At 34.3% G+C, this 17,783-nt stretch overlaps 2 protein-coding genes, 3 non-coding genes and 1 pseudogene across 7 annotated transcripts; 3 read left to right on the top strand and 3 right to left on the bottom strand.

Annotated features, from left to right (window-relative positions):
- Window positions 1-1,203: 1,203 nt before the first annotated feature.
- Window positions 1,204-1,618, bottom strand: LOC104760516 (non-specific lipid-transfer protein 13). The gene has a single exon (XM_019240305.2). The coding sequence runs from the start codon at window positions 1,582-1,584 to the stop codon at window positions 1,204-1,206; it is 381 nt and encodes a 126-aa protein (XP_019095850.2). The 5' UTR covers window positions 1,585-1,618.
- Window positions 1,619-6,688: 5,070 nt separating this feature from the next.
- Window positions 6,689-10,263, bottom strand: LOC104760514 (putative E3 ubiquitin-protein ligase RING1a). 3 transcript variants are annotated; one of them, XM_087498827.1, is made up of 11 exons: window positions 9,725-10,263; window positions 9,545-9,593; window positions 9,062-9,120; window positions 8,677-8,758; window positions 8,426-8,546; window positions 8,300-8,341; window positions 7,870-8,179; window positions 7,628-7,794; window positions 7,417-7,524; window positions 7,061-7,270; window positions 6,689-6,958 (listed from the first exon to the last, which is right to left on the bottom strand). In XM_087498827.1, exons 1-11 carry the CDS (start codon window positions 10,035-10,037, stop codon window positions 6,926-6,928), a joined length of 1,494 nt encoding a protein of 497 aa, XP_087354953.1. In that variant the 5' UTR covers window positions 10,038-10,263; the 3' UTR covers window positions 6,689-6,925. The 3 variants fall into 3 exon arrangements, with proteins under 3 accessions (XP_087354953.1, XP_087354954.1, XP_087354952.1); XM_087498828.1 differs by having other exon boundaries at window positions 7,628-7,776; XM_087498826.1 differs by having other exon boundaries at window positions 7,628-8,179.
- A 410-nt stretch (window positions 10,264-10,673) lies between these two features.
- On the bottom strand, window positions 10,674-10,745 carry TRNAK-UUU (transfer RNA lysine (anticodon UUU)). Its single transcript has one exon. It is a non-coding gene; the product is annotated as a tRNA-Lys (tRNA).
- A 1,990-nt stretch (window positions 10,746-12,735) lies between these two features.
- LOC147921503 (uncharacterized) lies at window positions 12,736-15,232 on the top strand (annotated as a pseudogene).
- A 2,153-nt stretch (window positions 15,233-17,385) lies between these two features.
- LOC147921502 (small nucleolar RNA R32/R81/Z41) lies at window positions 17,386-17,485 on the top strand. Its single transcript, XR_015589955.1, has one exon. It is a non-coding gene; the product is annotated as a small nucleolar RNA R32/R81/Z41 (small nucleolar RNA).
- Window positions 17,486-17,592: 107 nt separating this feature from the next.
- LOC147921501 (small nucleolar RNA snoR31/Z110/Z27) lies at window positions 17,593-17,688 on the top strand. The gene has a single exon (XR_015589951.1). It is a non-coding gene; the product is annotated as a small nucleolar RNA snoR31/Z110/Z27 (small nucleolar RNA).
- The last annotated feature ends 95 nt before the right edge of the window (window positions 17,689-17,783 follow it).

Genomic DNA, 17,783 nt, shown 5'->3' with positions numbered 1-17,783 from the left:
TATATATGTTAGTGTTATTGTTGTGTAGATGATAAGTAATTATAAGTTATTTTAAAAAAGGAAGAAGGATGATGAGGTGTAGAGTAAAGAAGGGGACAAAAGGGAAGAGTTCGTGGCGAGAGAATATAAAGATAGGTTCATGCAACTGAGTAGGAGCTGGCGTTCTCTTACGGATATCGAGTCATTGTTTCTGAATATACAATTTGATATATTTTTTTTAGATAGGCATATTTACATTACATGCATGTGTTATCTTATATTCTTGATATAAAAATTAAAGTAGCTAATGGTCAGGAGTCATGACTTATGGATAGTTCTGGAGGAAACTTTGCAACACAGAAAGGCACGTACATGATAATAAAACACTATTAAACATAACCATATAATATCTATTCATAATACATGTAACTTTAATGTTAACAAGCTTTCTTGATTTCTATAATTGTTACGTGGCTAGCTCACATGGAAACAAAGAACCTTTGTTTTTTTTCTTCCAACCGGTAGTTTCTTCTCAACGACAACTGATTCTATGTGCAAGTTTTAAAACTTACATTTTTTTTTTGTTACGGTCAAACAAATCGAAATTATAACTTCAATACAAAACGTTCCCAAAACAAATACGCATATGGTTTTTTTTCATTTGTATACTATTTAGGGATCCCTACGTTTTATGAAACAAAAATATTGTCGACGACATATTTTAACTAAACTTAAGGCAATTCAAATGTTTTCTTAATTTAAACGACAAAGATAAAGAAATTTTATATTGAAGAAGCATTTCATTCGATTTGGCTCTTCAGCACTTTTGTAAGAAAACTGAATTCGAAACCAAAAATGACACCAAGACCAGACTCAATTTTTTCTTTCAATTTGGCTGTCACATTCTCTGAACCAAAATACTCTAAAGCTGAAAAGGTTGTACGATAATAAAAAAAAAAAACAAAACCAAAATTGAATACAGAGATCCATTTTTGTTACCCCCTTTAAAAAATTGGCCACACAACAACCCATCAAGTCTTAAACCCTGCATAACAAATCACCATACACACGATATCATTAATAATGGTTTTGACTATATAATTTATGTTTTTATAATTTCTTATATAACGAGGATCATATTGAGTTGAACCCAAACTAATCTCAAAACCTACAAAGAAAATTCAAATATATTTCCACTTAAAATAAAAACTAATGTTTACATACTTACGTGGAGCAATCCATGCTAGAGGAGATAGGGAAGCTGAGATGTGTGTTGCAAAGAAGAGGAAGCTGTTGGATCTTATCAGCCAAGATTGGAGGCGTATAACCTCTCGTCATTATCTCAATACAATTACACAGAAGCCTCGGGTTCTCTTTTTTGTGTTTTGCAATTACGTTGAGTTTTGCGATATGGACACAACATTTTTTATCGGGTTTGTAGTAATAGCCCGTGAGAAAGTCTAGACAATAAGCAAAATAATCATATGTGTATGCACAAAATGGTACGTATGAGTGAACCTGAATCAGTGGCCTAGTGTGATCGGATATCACGAGAAGTACTAGTAGTAGTGATATCACGACTAATTTAGTCGTGTGTGTATCCATTTCTAGACTTTGATTTGATGACACAATGAGACAAATAAACTCTTAGACTAATTAACTTGATATATAATTAAGGAAGATTGTACATATAGTATTTAGTATTAGTCATGTTTAGTTCATGAGTTTTTGGTTTTGTTGATAGTTGGGGCATCGTATACGTATATTACCAATGAAACAATACCAACTGAATGAACCTAGCTAGGTTTTTTTTTCCTTCATAAAAAACGATTAAAAAAAACCTCAGGAAAGAACTAGCATAATAATAGTTACTAGGCGAGATTTTTATGTGCAAGTTTTCACTATATTTGTAAATAATGGGGTAATTTTCATGAACACTAGACAAAAGTAAAATCTTATAATTGATTTCTGAAGTGTAGGTGTTTAGCCAAAATATCTATGTAAATGATGTTTTAATACTCGTTATATCATGTGAATATTTTTCTAATAAATTTTTATAAAGGCTTTTTTCATACCAATATTAAGTTTACATTTTCTTGTGATCCTTTAATTGCTGGTTGTATATAGAACTTAATCTTTTTCAAAAGTTTATTTTCTTAAATTAAAATTTATTTTGATGATGATTTGGATTTGTATAATTAAGTCGACAACTAGGTTTTAGATGTTATCAGAACTCAAGAATGAATATTATTATTTTAACATAATCAAGCAATAGATTAGCAAGTAAGAAAAAATGGGTACACTAAGGATTTTGTTTATTTATCACACTATGATTAAATATACACGAAAAATTGAAGAAAAAACAAAAAGATTAAACAACCACTCTTATAGGCGCACACTAAATAAATTTTTATTTGTCTTCATGAGATAATTAGATTATTTTATAAATTTAGCGTGATTTGTTTTGTCTCACTCATTCTAGTGAGCAATAACGACACAATACAATTTCCAAGTTTAGGTTATGGAGGCTTATATTCAGATTTAGCTTGTTCATGTGTCTAGCTAGTTGGTGCTCTTTGATACTTTTTAAGTTTTTAACAGTATCAAATTAATATATGAATGATGATGCATTTGCATGAAGTGAAGTCAATATATATATAAAGATAAAAAATATATATATTTACAAAGAATTATGCAAATCCTACTCAATAAAAGGTTTGAAAACTAATATTAAATATTCTGATCAACCATTTACAAAAAACAAAATAGAAAAGGTCACCGTATATTGTTATCTTTTTTTCCTTGGCTAATGATTTCAATTAACTCACCATCCAATCTCTATTGATGCATCATTTGTGTGTTGTAGTCCTAGTGCATAAACAGTGCTTATAGCTGACTTTGAGTTTTGATTCTTGTGAAAAACTTAAAAAGTTTTTTTTTGGAGTACTGTGTATAAATCCGGTTTTATGCTGCTTTTACTTACATCTAATTAATTGTCTCCAATAATCTCAAGTAGTTGTGATTTTTCGTAGTACCTTTACGTAAAATTTTTGTTTTTATATGCGTTTTAAAAAATTCAAACGGTTGTATCTGTTCATTATAAAGTTGTATCTTTTCACTATATTTTATTTATATTTGTTCATCACAACTTTCATTGTAATAGGTGTATGACGTCATTGGCTTGTGTCTATTTAAATAGTCATGTCTTCTGAACTCTCTTTATATTTGTCTTTTCATCAGTAACCAACAAGTTCGTTGAAACAAATTTTTCATTTTATATTGAATCTAAATAATTGAATATTAATATCTAATATTTAATGTTATTCTATAATCTAACTAAAATTTTAGAAATGATTATAGCAATAGAAAAATTTAATACAACTTACTATAGAATTTATAGTTGCGTCTATTTATCGTAACTTTTCATTAAAACAACATTTTAATATTTAATATTTAAAAGTAATAATAACAATCTTAATAAATGAGAACAACAGTTGCGACTTTTTTTTAGTATTTTTTTGTGAAAAAAAAAAATTATTTGTTTTTTTTTTAACTCAAATAGTTGTATCTGTTCATTGTAGAGTTGTGTCTTTTTGCACTATATCTTATTCATATTTTATCATCACAATTTTTTCGTTCTAATAGGTGTGTCTATTTAAATAGTCATGTATTTTGAACTTTCTATTGTCTCTTCATCAATAATTATCAAATCATAGTTCGTTGCGACTTTCTATAATATAACATTTAATATCTAATATTAAATTCTAACTAAATTTTTAGAAATGATTATAGCAATATAAAAATTTAATAAAACTTACTGTAGAATTTATAGTTTCGTCTAATTATCATAAGTTATCGTTAAAAACTATTTTAATATTTAAAATTTATTTTACCATGTTTTTGAAAGTTTTGTATTTTAATTTCAATATTTTTTTGATATAGTTTCACTCTTATTAAATACATTTTTAATTATAATTATTTGATAAAAATTACATTTATTCATTACAACCATTAGTTCAATATTCTCAATTAAGATCACTTTGTCATTATGATTTTTTGTAATTGTAGCTATTTACCATAATTCTTCATAAAATATCTTATATATTTATAATACTTCAGACAATGTTTTCTGCAAATTTACGTCTATTCTACATAATATTTTTTGTTTATAAGTTTTCATTTTGATGGTTGTGCTTTTAAACCGTTTCTGTTTAATGTTTATATATTCAAATTATTCTATTACATTCAAATGATTTCATAATGTATAATTTCAAATTTCAAACTTATTAACTTTTTATAAAATACTTTCCCCGCGACATCGCGGGGGTCTGAGTCCTAGTAATAATACAATAAATCTCTATAAATTTACTGCCAAATATAAAATGTATCCAAGAAAAGAGAATGATTATAAGTGTAGTTTACCTTAAACTTTGTCAGGTAGAGGAATAATGAGCTCTAAAACAACTTAAGAAGGACAATGGTTCCTCATGCCAGAACAGAGCCAAACTTCAACAACCCATTCTTACCCCAAAAGTAAGTTCTGATCCAAATCAGGAGTTGATTTCTTCTCTTGTTTTTTTTTTTTTTACCTAAGCTGAGTAAAAAACACAAAACTCCATGTCAATTAAACACAGGTCGAACAAGGAGACGACAAGACCAAAATCACCAACTACGCTTCTTCTCCAATCTCCATTATAAAATGAGGCAGTAGTAAAAACTTCATGTGTTCTGAAACTTGGCTGATATATATATATATATATATAGGGAAAATGACACCCACACCCACTTTCTCCTAAAGTATTGACACTTACACTCACTTTCTACTATCCCTATACTTTTCTTATGTCAAATTACAACTTACACCCTCTAACTAAACTAACCTTCTCTTTCTACTTTTTTTTTCCTTCTCATCTCTCTCTCTAACTTTTCTCTTTCTTTTCTAATATTTTTTTTCTTTAACATTTATTTTTCATTTTCATTACTAAATTTTAAGTTTAGTAACTTTAGTTGGTGATAAACATACTAAATTTTAAGTTTAGTAACTTTAGTTGTTGACAAACAAAAGAAAGTTAACCTTATACCCTAAATATTAAATCCTAACACCACATAGACACTAAATCCATATAAGCCCAAAAACGTAAACCTTATACCCTAAATCTTAAATCCTAAACCCTAAACCGTACACCTTGAACCCTAAATCCTAAACCATGAATTAAAAATATAGACACATCATCCACATACCTAAACCTAAACTTTTAACCTTAACCCCTAAATCCTACACCTTGAACCTTAGACAATACAACTTAAACTCAAAACATAGACATTGAATCTATATACCATCTAAAGTCTAAATCCTAAACTATGGTGATGTTTGAACATGCAACAAACTTGTCAATAAATTTCATCTGGATTGCTTGTCCACGTGGTCAGAGTTTGGTGGATAGGCTTAGAGATTAATAATGACCATGTTTGTTGTGTAGTATGCTTCTAGTAACACTTCTAAGTTCTAATATCTCTAATTCTAGCTTAAAAATAGTACAAAAACATTTGGCTAAAAGACATCTAAGTGGCTAAACTATAGTGATGTTTGAACATGCAACAAACTTGTCAATAAATTTCATCTGGATTGCTTGTCCACATGGTCAGAATTTGGTGGATAGGCTTTGAGATTAATAATGACCATGTTTATTGTGTAGTATGCTTCTAGTGACACTTCTAAGTTCTAATATACCTACTTCTAGCTGAAAATAGTACAAAAACATTTAGCTAAAAGAAATCTATGTGGCTAATTTATCTTGGACAAATTTCTGCTCATGTAAAGAATGAGCAAGATATTATAAGATAAGTATCCATAACTACTAATCCACATGATTGATATTCAATGTTCTAAGTAAATCAATGTTGTTAATTTTTATTTTGTTTATTAACCACTTATGAGTGTATATGTTTCTGGACCAACACAAAATATGAAGCAAGGAGCTCATGGTGTCTATGGATTTAATTGTGTGGATGTTTTATGATGATTCTTTGGTCTGTCTACATTGGTATCCACAAAAAAATATCCACATGATCACATCCATAGCCACCATTCAACTGCTATTCTTCAGCTTAATGTCTAGATATGCTTTGTAAATCCATTGAGACCTATCCACAGTTTTTCTATCCACTAAACTTTGTTTTTTTTTTTTTAAAGTGAATAGTGTTGGTTTTAGGTTCAAGGGTTTATGTTCTAGGATTTAAAATTTAGAATTAAAGGGTTTTGTACTTATTTGGTCTATGTTGTGTTATGGATAATATGCTATGGATAAAGATCTAACCAAATTTATGTATGTATATTTTGTATGAATAAACACAAGTAACTATCTATTAACAATACTGCAATTGATTATCCACTTATAATTGAACAAATGTTCAACGACTGATGGATACTGTATAATCTAAAAATTCATAAAAAATATAGCAATATGTATCTTAAAATGTAGAAAATATATAATCATAACATATTTTATATAAATAAATAGAAAATTTGTTTTATGATAACAAATAAATATATTTTACTTTGTTAAAGTGTTAACAACAAAAAAGAAGAGAAAAAGAGAGAAAAGAAGGAGAGAAAGAGAGGTAAGTTGTTAGTAAGAGCAAAAATGTAAAAGAAAAGTGGACACATAAACAAAAAACTTGGGAAAGTATACCATGAGTGGAAAGTGGGTTTTTGTGACAGAACTCACACCCAAAGTGGGTTTTCATGACATTTTCCCATATATATGTAGTAAAACAAAAGGTTTGCCTTATAAATACTAAGTCTGTCACAAATGAAAAACTTCCTAAAACTAAAAAGCAACTGAGATATATAATCTAGCAAACGGACAAACATGCCCTGATCCATCTGTTTGTATATAATACATTGTTCGCACTTCGCAGCACGTCCTTAGGCTCCCAAGTTTCTTCACTCGGTTTGCTTCTTCTGGTAAGCTATGATCTAAGGCACAATCCAAATAAGGAAAACGTCTCAGAGAGTTGAATCATACTTTAGATTAGAATGAAAGACAAATAGAAACAAATTATTTATTATTGACGCTACCAAATGTTGTTCATGGCTGGAAATGAAATCGACTTTGAGCCTTGACAATGCTTCATTGTCTTCGAGACTTTGCATCTCATCTTTGGATGATGGTGCTGAAGCTGAAGTCACTACAGGGAGATTCTCTATTGTCGCATCTTCTCCTGCTCCTCTTCTTGTTACTAACAATTCAACCTCTTCACTCTTCAAATTCATCTGAAGTGCTACGAACTGTTCACCATTGGGAAGTTCACAAAATATCATATTGAAGAACTTTCACATCTATATATGTAACGAACCTTCTATATATGTAAAAATAATCACTTTCTATTGTGACAAGTATGTTAAGAGAGAGAGAGAGAGAAATGAGTACTCACTTCACGGAGCTGTTTTACAAGCAACGCGGGCTTGCAACAGAGATATGGCTGCGGTAAGTCTGGTATACAGTTTGTATCCAGCGAGACAAGCTTGAGATGGATATCCACCTGCAGGGAAAGAGAGATTAAGTTCAATCAAAATCCAAGAAAACAGCAATCTGAAACACAGGTCATCAAGAACAAGAGAATTATCGTTTCTTATCTTTGGTACCTCAACACTGGATCCATCTATGCTGCTACGTAGATATTCAACAAGTTTGTTCACGCGAGCATTCCTCGCAATCTTACTACTGCCTCCTGATATATTATTCCCATGCCTTGTGTTACTCCTTGTACCACCTCTTCCCCAAGCCAGTATCTCTGGATTCCACACAAGCCCTGGAGATAATCCTTTACTATCTTTATAAACTTCAGTGTCATTATCTGCGCAGTTACCATTGTTATTGTTTGCACCTGAAGAGGAAGGGTGTTGTGTTGAACGACTTGTAGACCGTTTTCTACGTTTCTTCTGTCGGACTTCTGTACCACGCTCATCTGAAGACGAATCTTTGCCTCCTCCGTTGTTGTTAATATCATCATTATTATCATCATCAGGGGCTTCTGATACGTTTTGTTGTTCCATGTTTCTGCAGTTCCTTCTCCTTCTGGAGCCACTAGCAATACGCGGTGATCTCACCAAGACTGCTGCCTCTTTACCTAAAGATCGTCTTTTCACAAGAGCCTCTGACTGTCGTTGCGATATTTGAGCTATAGATGCTTGAATCTACACAAAAGCCATAACAAGGTAGAGAAAAACAAATTTCAAGAACATAGCTTTAGCAACAGTCGAAATTTTTTTATAACAACAATATCCATATGACACATATTGCCTCAGGTATCAGACCTGCTTATTACGAGCCTTTTCATCTTCGTGAAAAGCCAGTTCCTGAAACAAACAAAACAATAAAAGCGTTTAACAGAAACAATCTCTCCAAAATAAACAAGCAGATAATATATGTTGATGCTTTACCGCTTCCTCATAACTATCAATATTTGTGAATAAAGCTGCAATAAGAGAATCAAATTTTGGGTCGTCTCTTAGAGAACGCCGGCTTGCACAATGTTTCCTGCAAGCAGGACATTCATTGTTCCTGCAATAGCAATTTCAGTTAATGTAAACTCAGAACAAAGCTTTAGAAAGCTGAAAGCCAATAGTTAAGGCTCCCAAGAGAATGAATGAACATGCAACTGTAAAGTGGCAGGAACAATTTGAAGCCATACCCCAATCTCATAGACTTATCAATACATTCCTGGCAGAAGCGGTGAAGGCATTCCATCACAGTCCTTGTCTTCCTTATGATTCCTGGAGACAGGATAGCAAGAAACTCACATCAGCCAAATGTAGCATACTGTATTAATGGAACTTCTTCATTTTGTGAAGGACTTGCAGCAGTAAAATAATGAGAAAGCTAGGCAAAAAAAGTTTCCCTCAAAAGAGACAAGTTTCAACATATTCGCTGCGAGTTATCTACAAGAATACGACATCAAAAAGCCGCAAGAATTTCATGCCGACTGACTGAAGAAAGTAACGGCTCTGTAGCTTTCATAAAAGTTTCGTTCCCAACGAGGAATGGATGCTGTAAGATTAACAAAATTTTTTAAGTACCTAGGCATATTGGACACTGCACGTCTTTCCGGATTTCTCCAAGATCAATTTCCATAAATCTGCATCAAAAAATTTCCAGACTCAATTAAACAACAAAGATTCATCACAGCATCTTTATTAGAGAACTATAGCAGGATCTTTCTAGATGCTATACACTGAAAGAGGTTAAGTTAAATGTTAGATGAATCATTCTTTAAGATCAACCTCCACAATGGTCACTATAATAAACCAAAGCTAGAAACTTTACATTTATATAAACACAAGAGCTGCAAATACGACTGGAATCACAACATGCAAGTGCTAAGAACGATGAAATCATCAGATTGCTAAATCAAGCAGAGGGATTTTTAACATGTAATTGAGTAGAAACTGTTTGCTAAAACCAAGAAATTGAAATGGAGAAGCGAACCCATCAAAGCAAAACACACATCTGGACAAGAGAGTGGAGAAGAGAAGAAAGACAGAGAAATGTAAAAATCATACTCTGATTGGTCTCCTCCTGGTAGAGAAGATGGACTTGTTTCCTTAGAATCTGAAACAAACAAGAGAGACCAAAATCGTGAGCAAACACACACACACACACACACACACACTCCCACGTTTAAGCGTGATTTACGTTTCCACGAGAGTAGACACAACCAGAAAAAGGAACACATCCTTTACCTTCTTCGTCTTCTTCTTCTTCATCTTCCTCTTCCTCTTCCTCTTCTTCCTCTTCCACCTCTTCTTCTTCTACTAACTTCTCAGCATCGTCGTCATCACCATCATCATCTTCCTTATCTTCTTCTTCCTCCGCTTCGTTGGGTTTCACTTCTTCTTCCTCCTCTGCTTCGTCGCGTTTCACTTCTTCTTCGACTATATTCACATCACCCTTCTCTTCTTGTAGATCCTGTTGAGCTTCCGGGTTAAATCGGTCGTTTCGTTGGTCTCCCTCATCGGGAATCTCAGAGGACGGGAAGCTATTACTCACAGGCATTGTAAAGGGACGCACACACACAGTGAAGATCTTCTTCAACAGAAACGCAAAAAAGGTTCAACCTTTCTCTCTCTCTCTCTCTCTCTCACTACGTATCTCTCTACTCTCTTCTTCTTCTTCTTCTTCTTCTTCTTCTTTTGCTTTCGTTTGGTTTATGGTTCGGTGCCGATATAGAACGAAGCAAAAAGTGAGAATTTTTAGCCCCTTCTTCTTTTCTCAATTATGTTAATTTTTTTCCCAAATTATCCAAATTATCTTATTTAATCGGTATTAAAAATAAATTTCCTTTTTTTTGTTTTGGAATATATATCTTATGCTATTGTCAAATTTTGGCCTGAATGATTTTGTATTTATTTACTCTGATTAAATACTTTCTGTTTATTTGCAAAATCAAATAGTAATACTTTCCGTTTAATGATCTTACATATATATTTTTTTTTGGGACAATTAGGGTGCTAAGTGATCGAAATAAAATATGTTGGGTTAAATTTTAATTTGACCGATAATAGTGGGGGCGTCAAAGGATAATTAACCGCTTATTATAAATTTTTAACTAATCCCACTTGCCATAGCCCATTTGTTGTCGAATGATTTAAAAAAGAAATTGAAGTACTATTTAAAAAGAAAGTTAAGCTCCGCCGTCTGTGGGGATCGAACCCACGGCCACGTGGTTAAAAGCCACGCGCTCTACCACTGAGCTAAGACGGCTGTTTGTTAATGTCATTCCTCAGTTAGAATGTATATGTTGCTACATAAATGGGCCCAATATCGTTTAAGCAATGAGGCCCAACTAAAGAGACGTTTTTTTTATTGACTGACTACTTTTTACTTTTTGTAACCAAATCGGTCCGAACTGTAATTGTACTTGTGTCCAAACAGAATTTAAGATTTTGTCTCTTTTATTTAGTCAAACTTGATCACTTTTACGGGGTGTATACAACTTGATATTTTAGAAGATTTTGGAGAATTATTAAAATCTTCTGTTATTTAATTGGTGATTTTTTAAAATCATATGAAATCTCATGTTATTGAATGTGAAATTTATAAAAATCATTTAAAATCACTTGTTATTCAATCAATAATTTATAAATCTCACTCCAAATTTACTGTTATTTTTTTAAAATTATACTGAATGTGATTCTAGAAGACTTTTCTAACATTTTTTAGTTCAAAAATATAACTTACAAATCACAACTTTAAAGATGAAACTTTGGATGATTTGTTTTTTATTAAAAGAGTTTGATGCCAATATTGCAACTTTTTATATAAAATACCTCCATCTCTGCAATTCTCTCTCTTTCTCACTTTCTTTCTCTCTTTACTCTCATATTCCACTCCGACACGCTGCATCTGGTGGTTGTGGGAATAACCACCGTTTAATTTGAATTACAGAGCCTCCACCGCTATCTTGAGGTCAGTGGCAACAATTTTTGATCAACCAAGACATTCACCATCTAATCAAATATATACGGCTTGCCCTCCCCCGCCGTTTTATAAAAATCATATGTCTCGGCCACCTCCGCAACGGAGCTTTCGCCAACGACGACTGTTAAAACCTTCAGATCACCTTGAATAAGAACATGCTAAAACGCCACTGCCTTCTGGCTCCAAGAAGTTTTGCTAAAAAATTGATCATCTCATTCAACTTCACACCACTTTGTATGTTCTCACAATTTGATTTATCTTTTTTATTGTCGAGGTGTTGGGTGATGTTGAGTGTAATAGTATTAGAGAAGTTATGTTGAAATGATGCTAATTGTATCTTCACAAGTCACAACGATGCCAGCTTTTGGATTAGATATATAGGTTGATCATATGCTTGGATCATTTTTGATAGGAAAAAAATAGTCAGCTACCTCAAGTATCACATAATGCATGGCCACACATGCGAACTATGGTAAAGGACATCCAGCTACATGACCTATATGTAATACATGGTCACATGTCTGAAGTTTAAGAAGTTATGTGCGGAACACTATACACATCAAATGTCGACAAACCGGACGATTTGCGTCGGTGTTGACTCATCGTTGACTCGTTGGACCCGAATTAAAACCCGATCGGATTTACAAATCTGAACCCGAGACCAAGACCCGGTTGAGTTTATGGGTAATTATCTTATCAGGCTGTGGGCCTAGAGATTAAACAAAAAATATCAGGCCCATTATCTTATTACCACAACATCGATGAAACGTAAAAAATTTAAAACTTTACGATTTCCCAATTGAGTGTGTAGAAGTCGATCTACTCTTCAACTAGGGTTAACTCGAAGAAGGAGAAGAAATCATCTGTTGAAGAGGGATCTGCTGTAATCGTTGGTTTTAATCGGAAGTAATTTGGTGTTCGGGTCTGATTCTCACAAATGAGGTAAATTTTTCAATTTCGTTTTCATGTTATAACATTTTTAGTAGTGGTTGAAGTATGAACTAGTGGGGATGTGGGGATGTGAGGATGTTGTCGGGTACTTTATGGGGTTGGTTTAGGTTTTTATATAGTCGATTTTTGTTTGATTCTTTATTATGTGAGTTGATTCCATTGTCAGTGAGTGACTTGTCGGGGTGGTGGGGAATATTGTTGCTTTATCCGATACAGTAAATATAGAAACAGACAAGTATTGTCTTCTTATGTGACCGAATATTTGTTTTTTTTTTGTAGTGAGAAAATTTCTGTTAAGGTGAAATGCCATCATTCTGGCGAATTCAAGTTACTCGGTGGAGTTTTAGACTACGTCGGTGGAGTTGTTGAGGAAATAGAAGTGGATTCTATCACTATCTTTGAAGATGTACTTATATATATGCTTGAGAAGCGAATTAAGTACATTGGGAAGATGTGGTACAAGCTACCATTTGAAGATGTATCAGATAGGAAGCCTTTGTGGGAGAATGTTGATGCTAACAAGAAGAAGTTGGTCTCAAAAGGACGATGGATGAAAGAAGTTGTCATTTACTTTGAGAAGGAAGGAGAAGAATGTGTTGAAGCTATAGACACAATAGCTGTTGGAAAGGAGAATGCGTGTGATGGTGCTCTTATTCTCAAGGAGAATGTTTGTGAATATGACGAAGGTCAGAGTTCGGAGGCAGGTTTATCTGAATCATCAGACTCAGAGGTTGATGGTGACATTGGTGACGAAGAGGCCGAGATTGAAGAGGAAGATATACAAGTTTTCAACAATGAAAATTATGAGGAACAGATACCAGACGAAGATGATGTATATCCTGCAACTGATGATGAATCAGGTGATGAGGAAGCACAAACAGAGAAGTTAGTTAGAAGAGGTGTAGTGGATGGTGTGTTCAGTTTAAGGTAGGTTTTCAGCAGTGGGATTGATTTTAAGAGGAATGTGATCAAATATGTCTTAAAGACAAGGCGGAATGTGGTGTTCGACAGGTGAGAAAAGGAGAGGTTGGGTGCTAGATGCAAAGCAAAAGGTTGTGGATGGAAAATCTGTTGTGCTGTGGAGATACCACTTGGAGGAAAGTGGATGGTGAAGACTTATGACTATGACCATCAATGCCATCCAACAGGAAGGTGTGAGATAACTCCTGTCATTGCTGATTTATTCCTTCAAGATATAAGAAGAGATCCGGAGATGAGCGGTCCAGAGATAAAAGATGAGATGAAGAAGAGGTATAACATAATAATCTCGCCAAACCAAGCCAAAGTTGCTAGAAGACGTGTATTTGATAAGCTGCAAGCTGAATGTGATGAGCAGTTTGCAAGATTAAGAGACTATGAGCTTCACCTAATAACGTAAGTCACAGTTTTGTTTTTGTATTATCACTTTGTTCTGATTAATTTTCGTATTTGTGTTAACAATTTTGTGATTTATTGTAGGTCCAATCCGCATACTACAGTTGAGGTTAATACAACAGTAAGGGCTGATGGTCGTGAGGCATTTCATCAAATCTACATCTGCTTTGAGCCGTTGAGGATTGCTTGGAAGCAGAACTGTCGCCCAATCATTGGTTTGGATGATACCTTTTTGAAAAACTCGACGAATGGGATGATGCTTACTGCTGTAGGAAGGGATCCTAATAACCAGATATTTCCAGTGGCATGGGCCGTAGTGGATTGTGAGAACAATCCCAATTGGTAATGGTTTGTTCGAAAGCTGAAAGAAGATCTGGACTTGGGGCTAGGTGAGAACATCACTCTGATATCAGACATGCATAAAGGATTAATTCATGGTGTGTCAACTGTGTTACCAATGGCAGAACATCGAGCTTGTGCTAGACATATCTACTCCAACTTGAAGAAATCCAATAAGGCAGATATGTTGAAGCCACTATTCTGGAGAGTGGCAAGCAGCTACAATGAAGCTGATTACAAGGAGAATTTGGCGGTTTTCAAAGAGTTTGATCCCCAAGCTTGTGAAACTCTACTTCAAAAGGATCGAACTACATGGTGCAGGGCATTCTTTAGGGTTGGTTGTTGTTGTGCTGATACTCACAACAACCATACTGAGTCGTATAACAGAACCTTAAAGATTGCAAGGAGGAAGCCATTTGTCCAGATGTTAGAGCTGATAAGGAGGGATGCTATGCAACGGGTTGCCATCAGGTCCACTATTGCTGGAAAAAAAACTGCTAAGTACACAAAAAAGGCAAGAAAAGAGCTAGAGAAATCATGTAACGAAGCTCAATATTGTGCAATGATCACAAGCACTGGTGGCGAGTACGAGATTGTTGAGTTTGGGACAGGATATTTTGTGAATTTGTCTGCGCGGACTTGTGCATGCAGGAAGTGGGATTTGACTGGTATCCCATGTCGTCATGCTGTTTGTGCAATAAGAGAAATGAATTACGAAGTGGAAGACTATATGTCAGATTACTACTTGACTGAAAAATGGCAAGGGACATATAGGAGGGGTCTGAGGCCTGTTAATGGATCCAAATTTTGGAAGGACTCTGGAAGACCACGGATTGTTGCACCTCCTTACAAACGTCTTGCAGGGAGACCGAAGGGCAAGGCAAGAATCAAGGGTCTAAATGAATCACCAAGCAAAAACAAATCTGACAAGAAAGTTGGTCGCCAAGGAAGAGTGGTCCACTGTGGTCTATGTGGTCAAGTGGGTCATAATTCAAGACGATGTCCTAATGAGGTATGTCTTCACACTATTGTTCTTTCTCTTTTAATTTGGTTCGGTTGTTCTGACTATACTTTGTTAGTCCTCTGAGAACAGGGCCAAGAGAAGAAAACTAAATGCGGCACCACAAGTGGAAGCTCAAGATCAAGCTGAAATGGCAGCAGCTTTTGCAGCAATGGAAGCTCCTGACCATGAACCTGAACCTCAAGTCGAACCTGAGGTGCAAGATGTTTCCTCATCTGCACCACAGAGAAGAAGCTTTGTCGAGAGGATGTTATTCGGATGAGGTAGCTGACTCATTTTTTGGACATGTCGGGTTGGTTTTAGACTCCTTTTGGTACAATATTGACATGTAGGGTTGGTTGTACATGTAGGGTTGGTGACTTAAAACACCTAATCGGGTATTATTTTGTTCATGTATTTGGTGAATTGAAACACACCTAAGGTGCTCTTATTTTGGTCATGTATTTGGTGACTTTAAACACACTTAGTCCCATATATTTTGTTTTGCAAAACCACTAAGCAAAGTCATTAGAAATTCATTAAAAAGTCATTACAAAGTCATTACAAATTCATTAAAAAGTCACGACATAATCACTAACCAAAAGCATTCATACAATAACAAAGCTATCTAATAACTCAACCAAAGACAATGGCTCCAATGGTGCATACCAGCAATCCTGTCAATCCAGTGATGATAATGCCTTGACGATACATAGTTGTTTCCATCTCAACATTCTTTAATAACATCTCCAATTGATGCTTCTCCAACTCATCACGAAGCTCCATGATTGTCGATTTTAGTTGACTTATCATCCTATTCTTCTCGTTAATTTCAGCTTGAGCTTCTACCAACGCTTGTCTGGGCCAGCCTTTCACCTCTTCTTCATCAACCCACCTAAAGAATTTGCAGTGTTCGTTACCACCTTCCTAAATCCACATCAATAAGAGACTGAACTAATCAACAAATCTCACCACCTCAACACTGTTAATAACACTTACGAAACATACCTTGTACAACTCACACCCAAAGAACTTTCGATGTGGATTCCTCGCCGTTTTAGATTTGAAAATCTTAGCCGGTAATCCACAATCACAGACTTGTTGCCCTCAATATCTGCTGCTACTGGAGGATCCCGAGCTTAATTCCATCTTCGAAACAATTAACCCTAAAAACCCTAATCGTCGACTCAAACCTTCGAAAAGATGAACACTAAGAACCCTAATAATGGAGAGCAATCGTTTAAAGACTGTGTTTCGGCTATATCGAAGAAGAAAAAAATTGTTGTTGTGGTAATAAGATAATGGGCCTGATATTTTTTGTTTAATCTCTAGGCCCACGGCCTGATAAGATAATTACCCATAAACTCAACCGGGTCTTGGTCTCGGGTTTTGATTTGTAAATCCGATCGGGTTTTAATTCGGGTCCGACGAGTCAACGATGAGTCAATACCGACGCAAATCGTCCGGTTTGTCGACATTTGATGTGTATGGTGTTCCGCACATAACTTCTTAAACTTCAGACATGTGACCACGTATTACATATAGGTCATGTAGCTGGATGTCCTTTACCATAGTTCGCATATGTGGCCATGCATTCTGTGATACTTGAGGTAGCTAACTATCTTTTTTCCATTTTGATATATATAAAATGAGCAAAACCAACCCAACAATCTATAATATTGGCTGCACAAGTGGTCCATATATACTACATGAGTTGGGGATACTTTCACGGTAGCATTTGCAGTGGCTATGGTAGAGGGGCAAGCCCCATGAGGAATTGCATTTGCAGATGAGCTCTTTTATCACTGTCTTGTGGAAGGATCAGTTGGAGGAGCTTGTAGAAGGTGATGGTGACTGAAACAAGAGAGAAGCTTCTTCACATGGCTTTTTTCATACATTATACAAGTCACGGCTTCACATGACTTTTTTTCTGAAAAAAATATCCTAAAATCACCTAAAATTAAATAACCAAATCTCCCCAAATTCCAAATTCTAATCTCACCAAATCCTTAAAATTTCAAATTCAATAATCAAATCATCTAAAATTTACATTCAAATCTCTCAAAATTCTAAATATTAAAATCCCACCAAATATCAAGTTCAATACACCCTCTTAGGGTTTCTTCTCAATCTCTTATAAATATCTTATCTTCCGCCACTTCTATAATCATTCTGCTTCTTCTTCTTCTTCTAGTTTCAATGTTCTTCTTCCGCCTTGTTCAGTTTCACTACTGTATTTGAAAAAAAAATGATTTGGGCTGGAGAATATGATGAAAGTTGTCGATTACGTGTGATGATTCTTATAGATTTAATTGATCGATAAAAAGTTTCAACTCGCTACGTTCTTTCTGATTCTTCATCCTTTTTAATACAAAAACAGTTTTCATATGATTTTTGGATTTTTGGTTACTACTTCAAATTCATTTTTTTTTATGAGAGTAATCAAATCCGTGAAAGGTAACATCTTGGAGAAATATGATGATAATAGTCAGTAAATATCTTAGGACACCTTCTGACACAGTTTTACTGTGCGTGAGAAAGATTAGTTAATCTGATTCTCCATATGATGTTATCTTCCAAATCTTTTATCAACCTGTTTTAATAACTTGAGATGTTTTTTATTAGCCTTAATACATATTGAATCTGGGTAGCGAAAA

This window comes from Camelina sativa, chromosome 18 (genome assembly GCF_030686135.1).
Source record: "Camelina sativa cultivar CO46 ecotype springtype chromosome 18, ASM3068613v1".
Taxonomy (NCBI): domain Eukaryota; kingdom Viridiplantae; phylum Streptophyta; class Magnoliopsida; order Brassicales; family Brassicaceae; genus Camelina; species Camelina sativa.
Note: the sequence above shows the minus strand (reverse complement) of the source record. Positions and strands in the feature narration are given on the sequence as shown.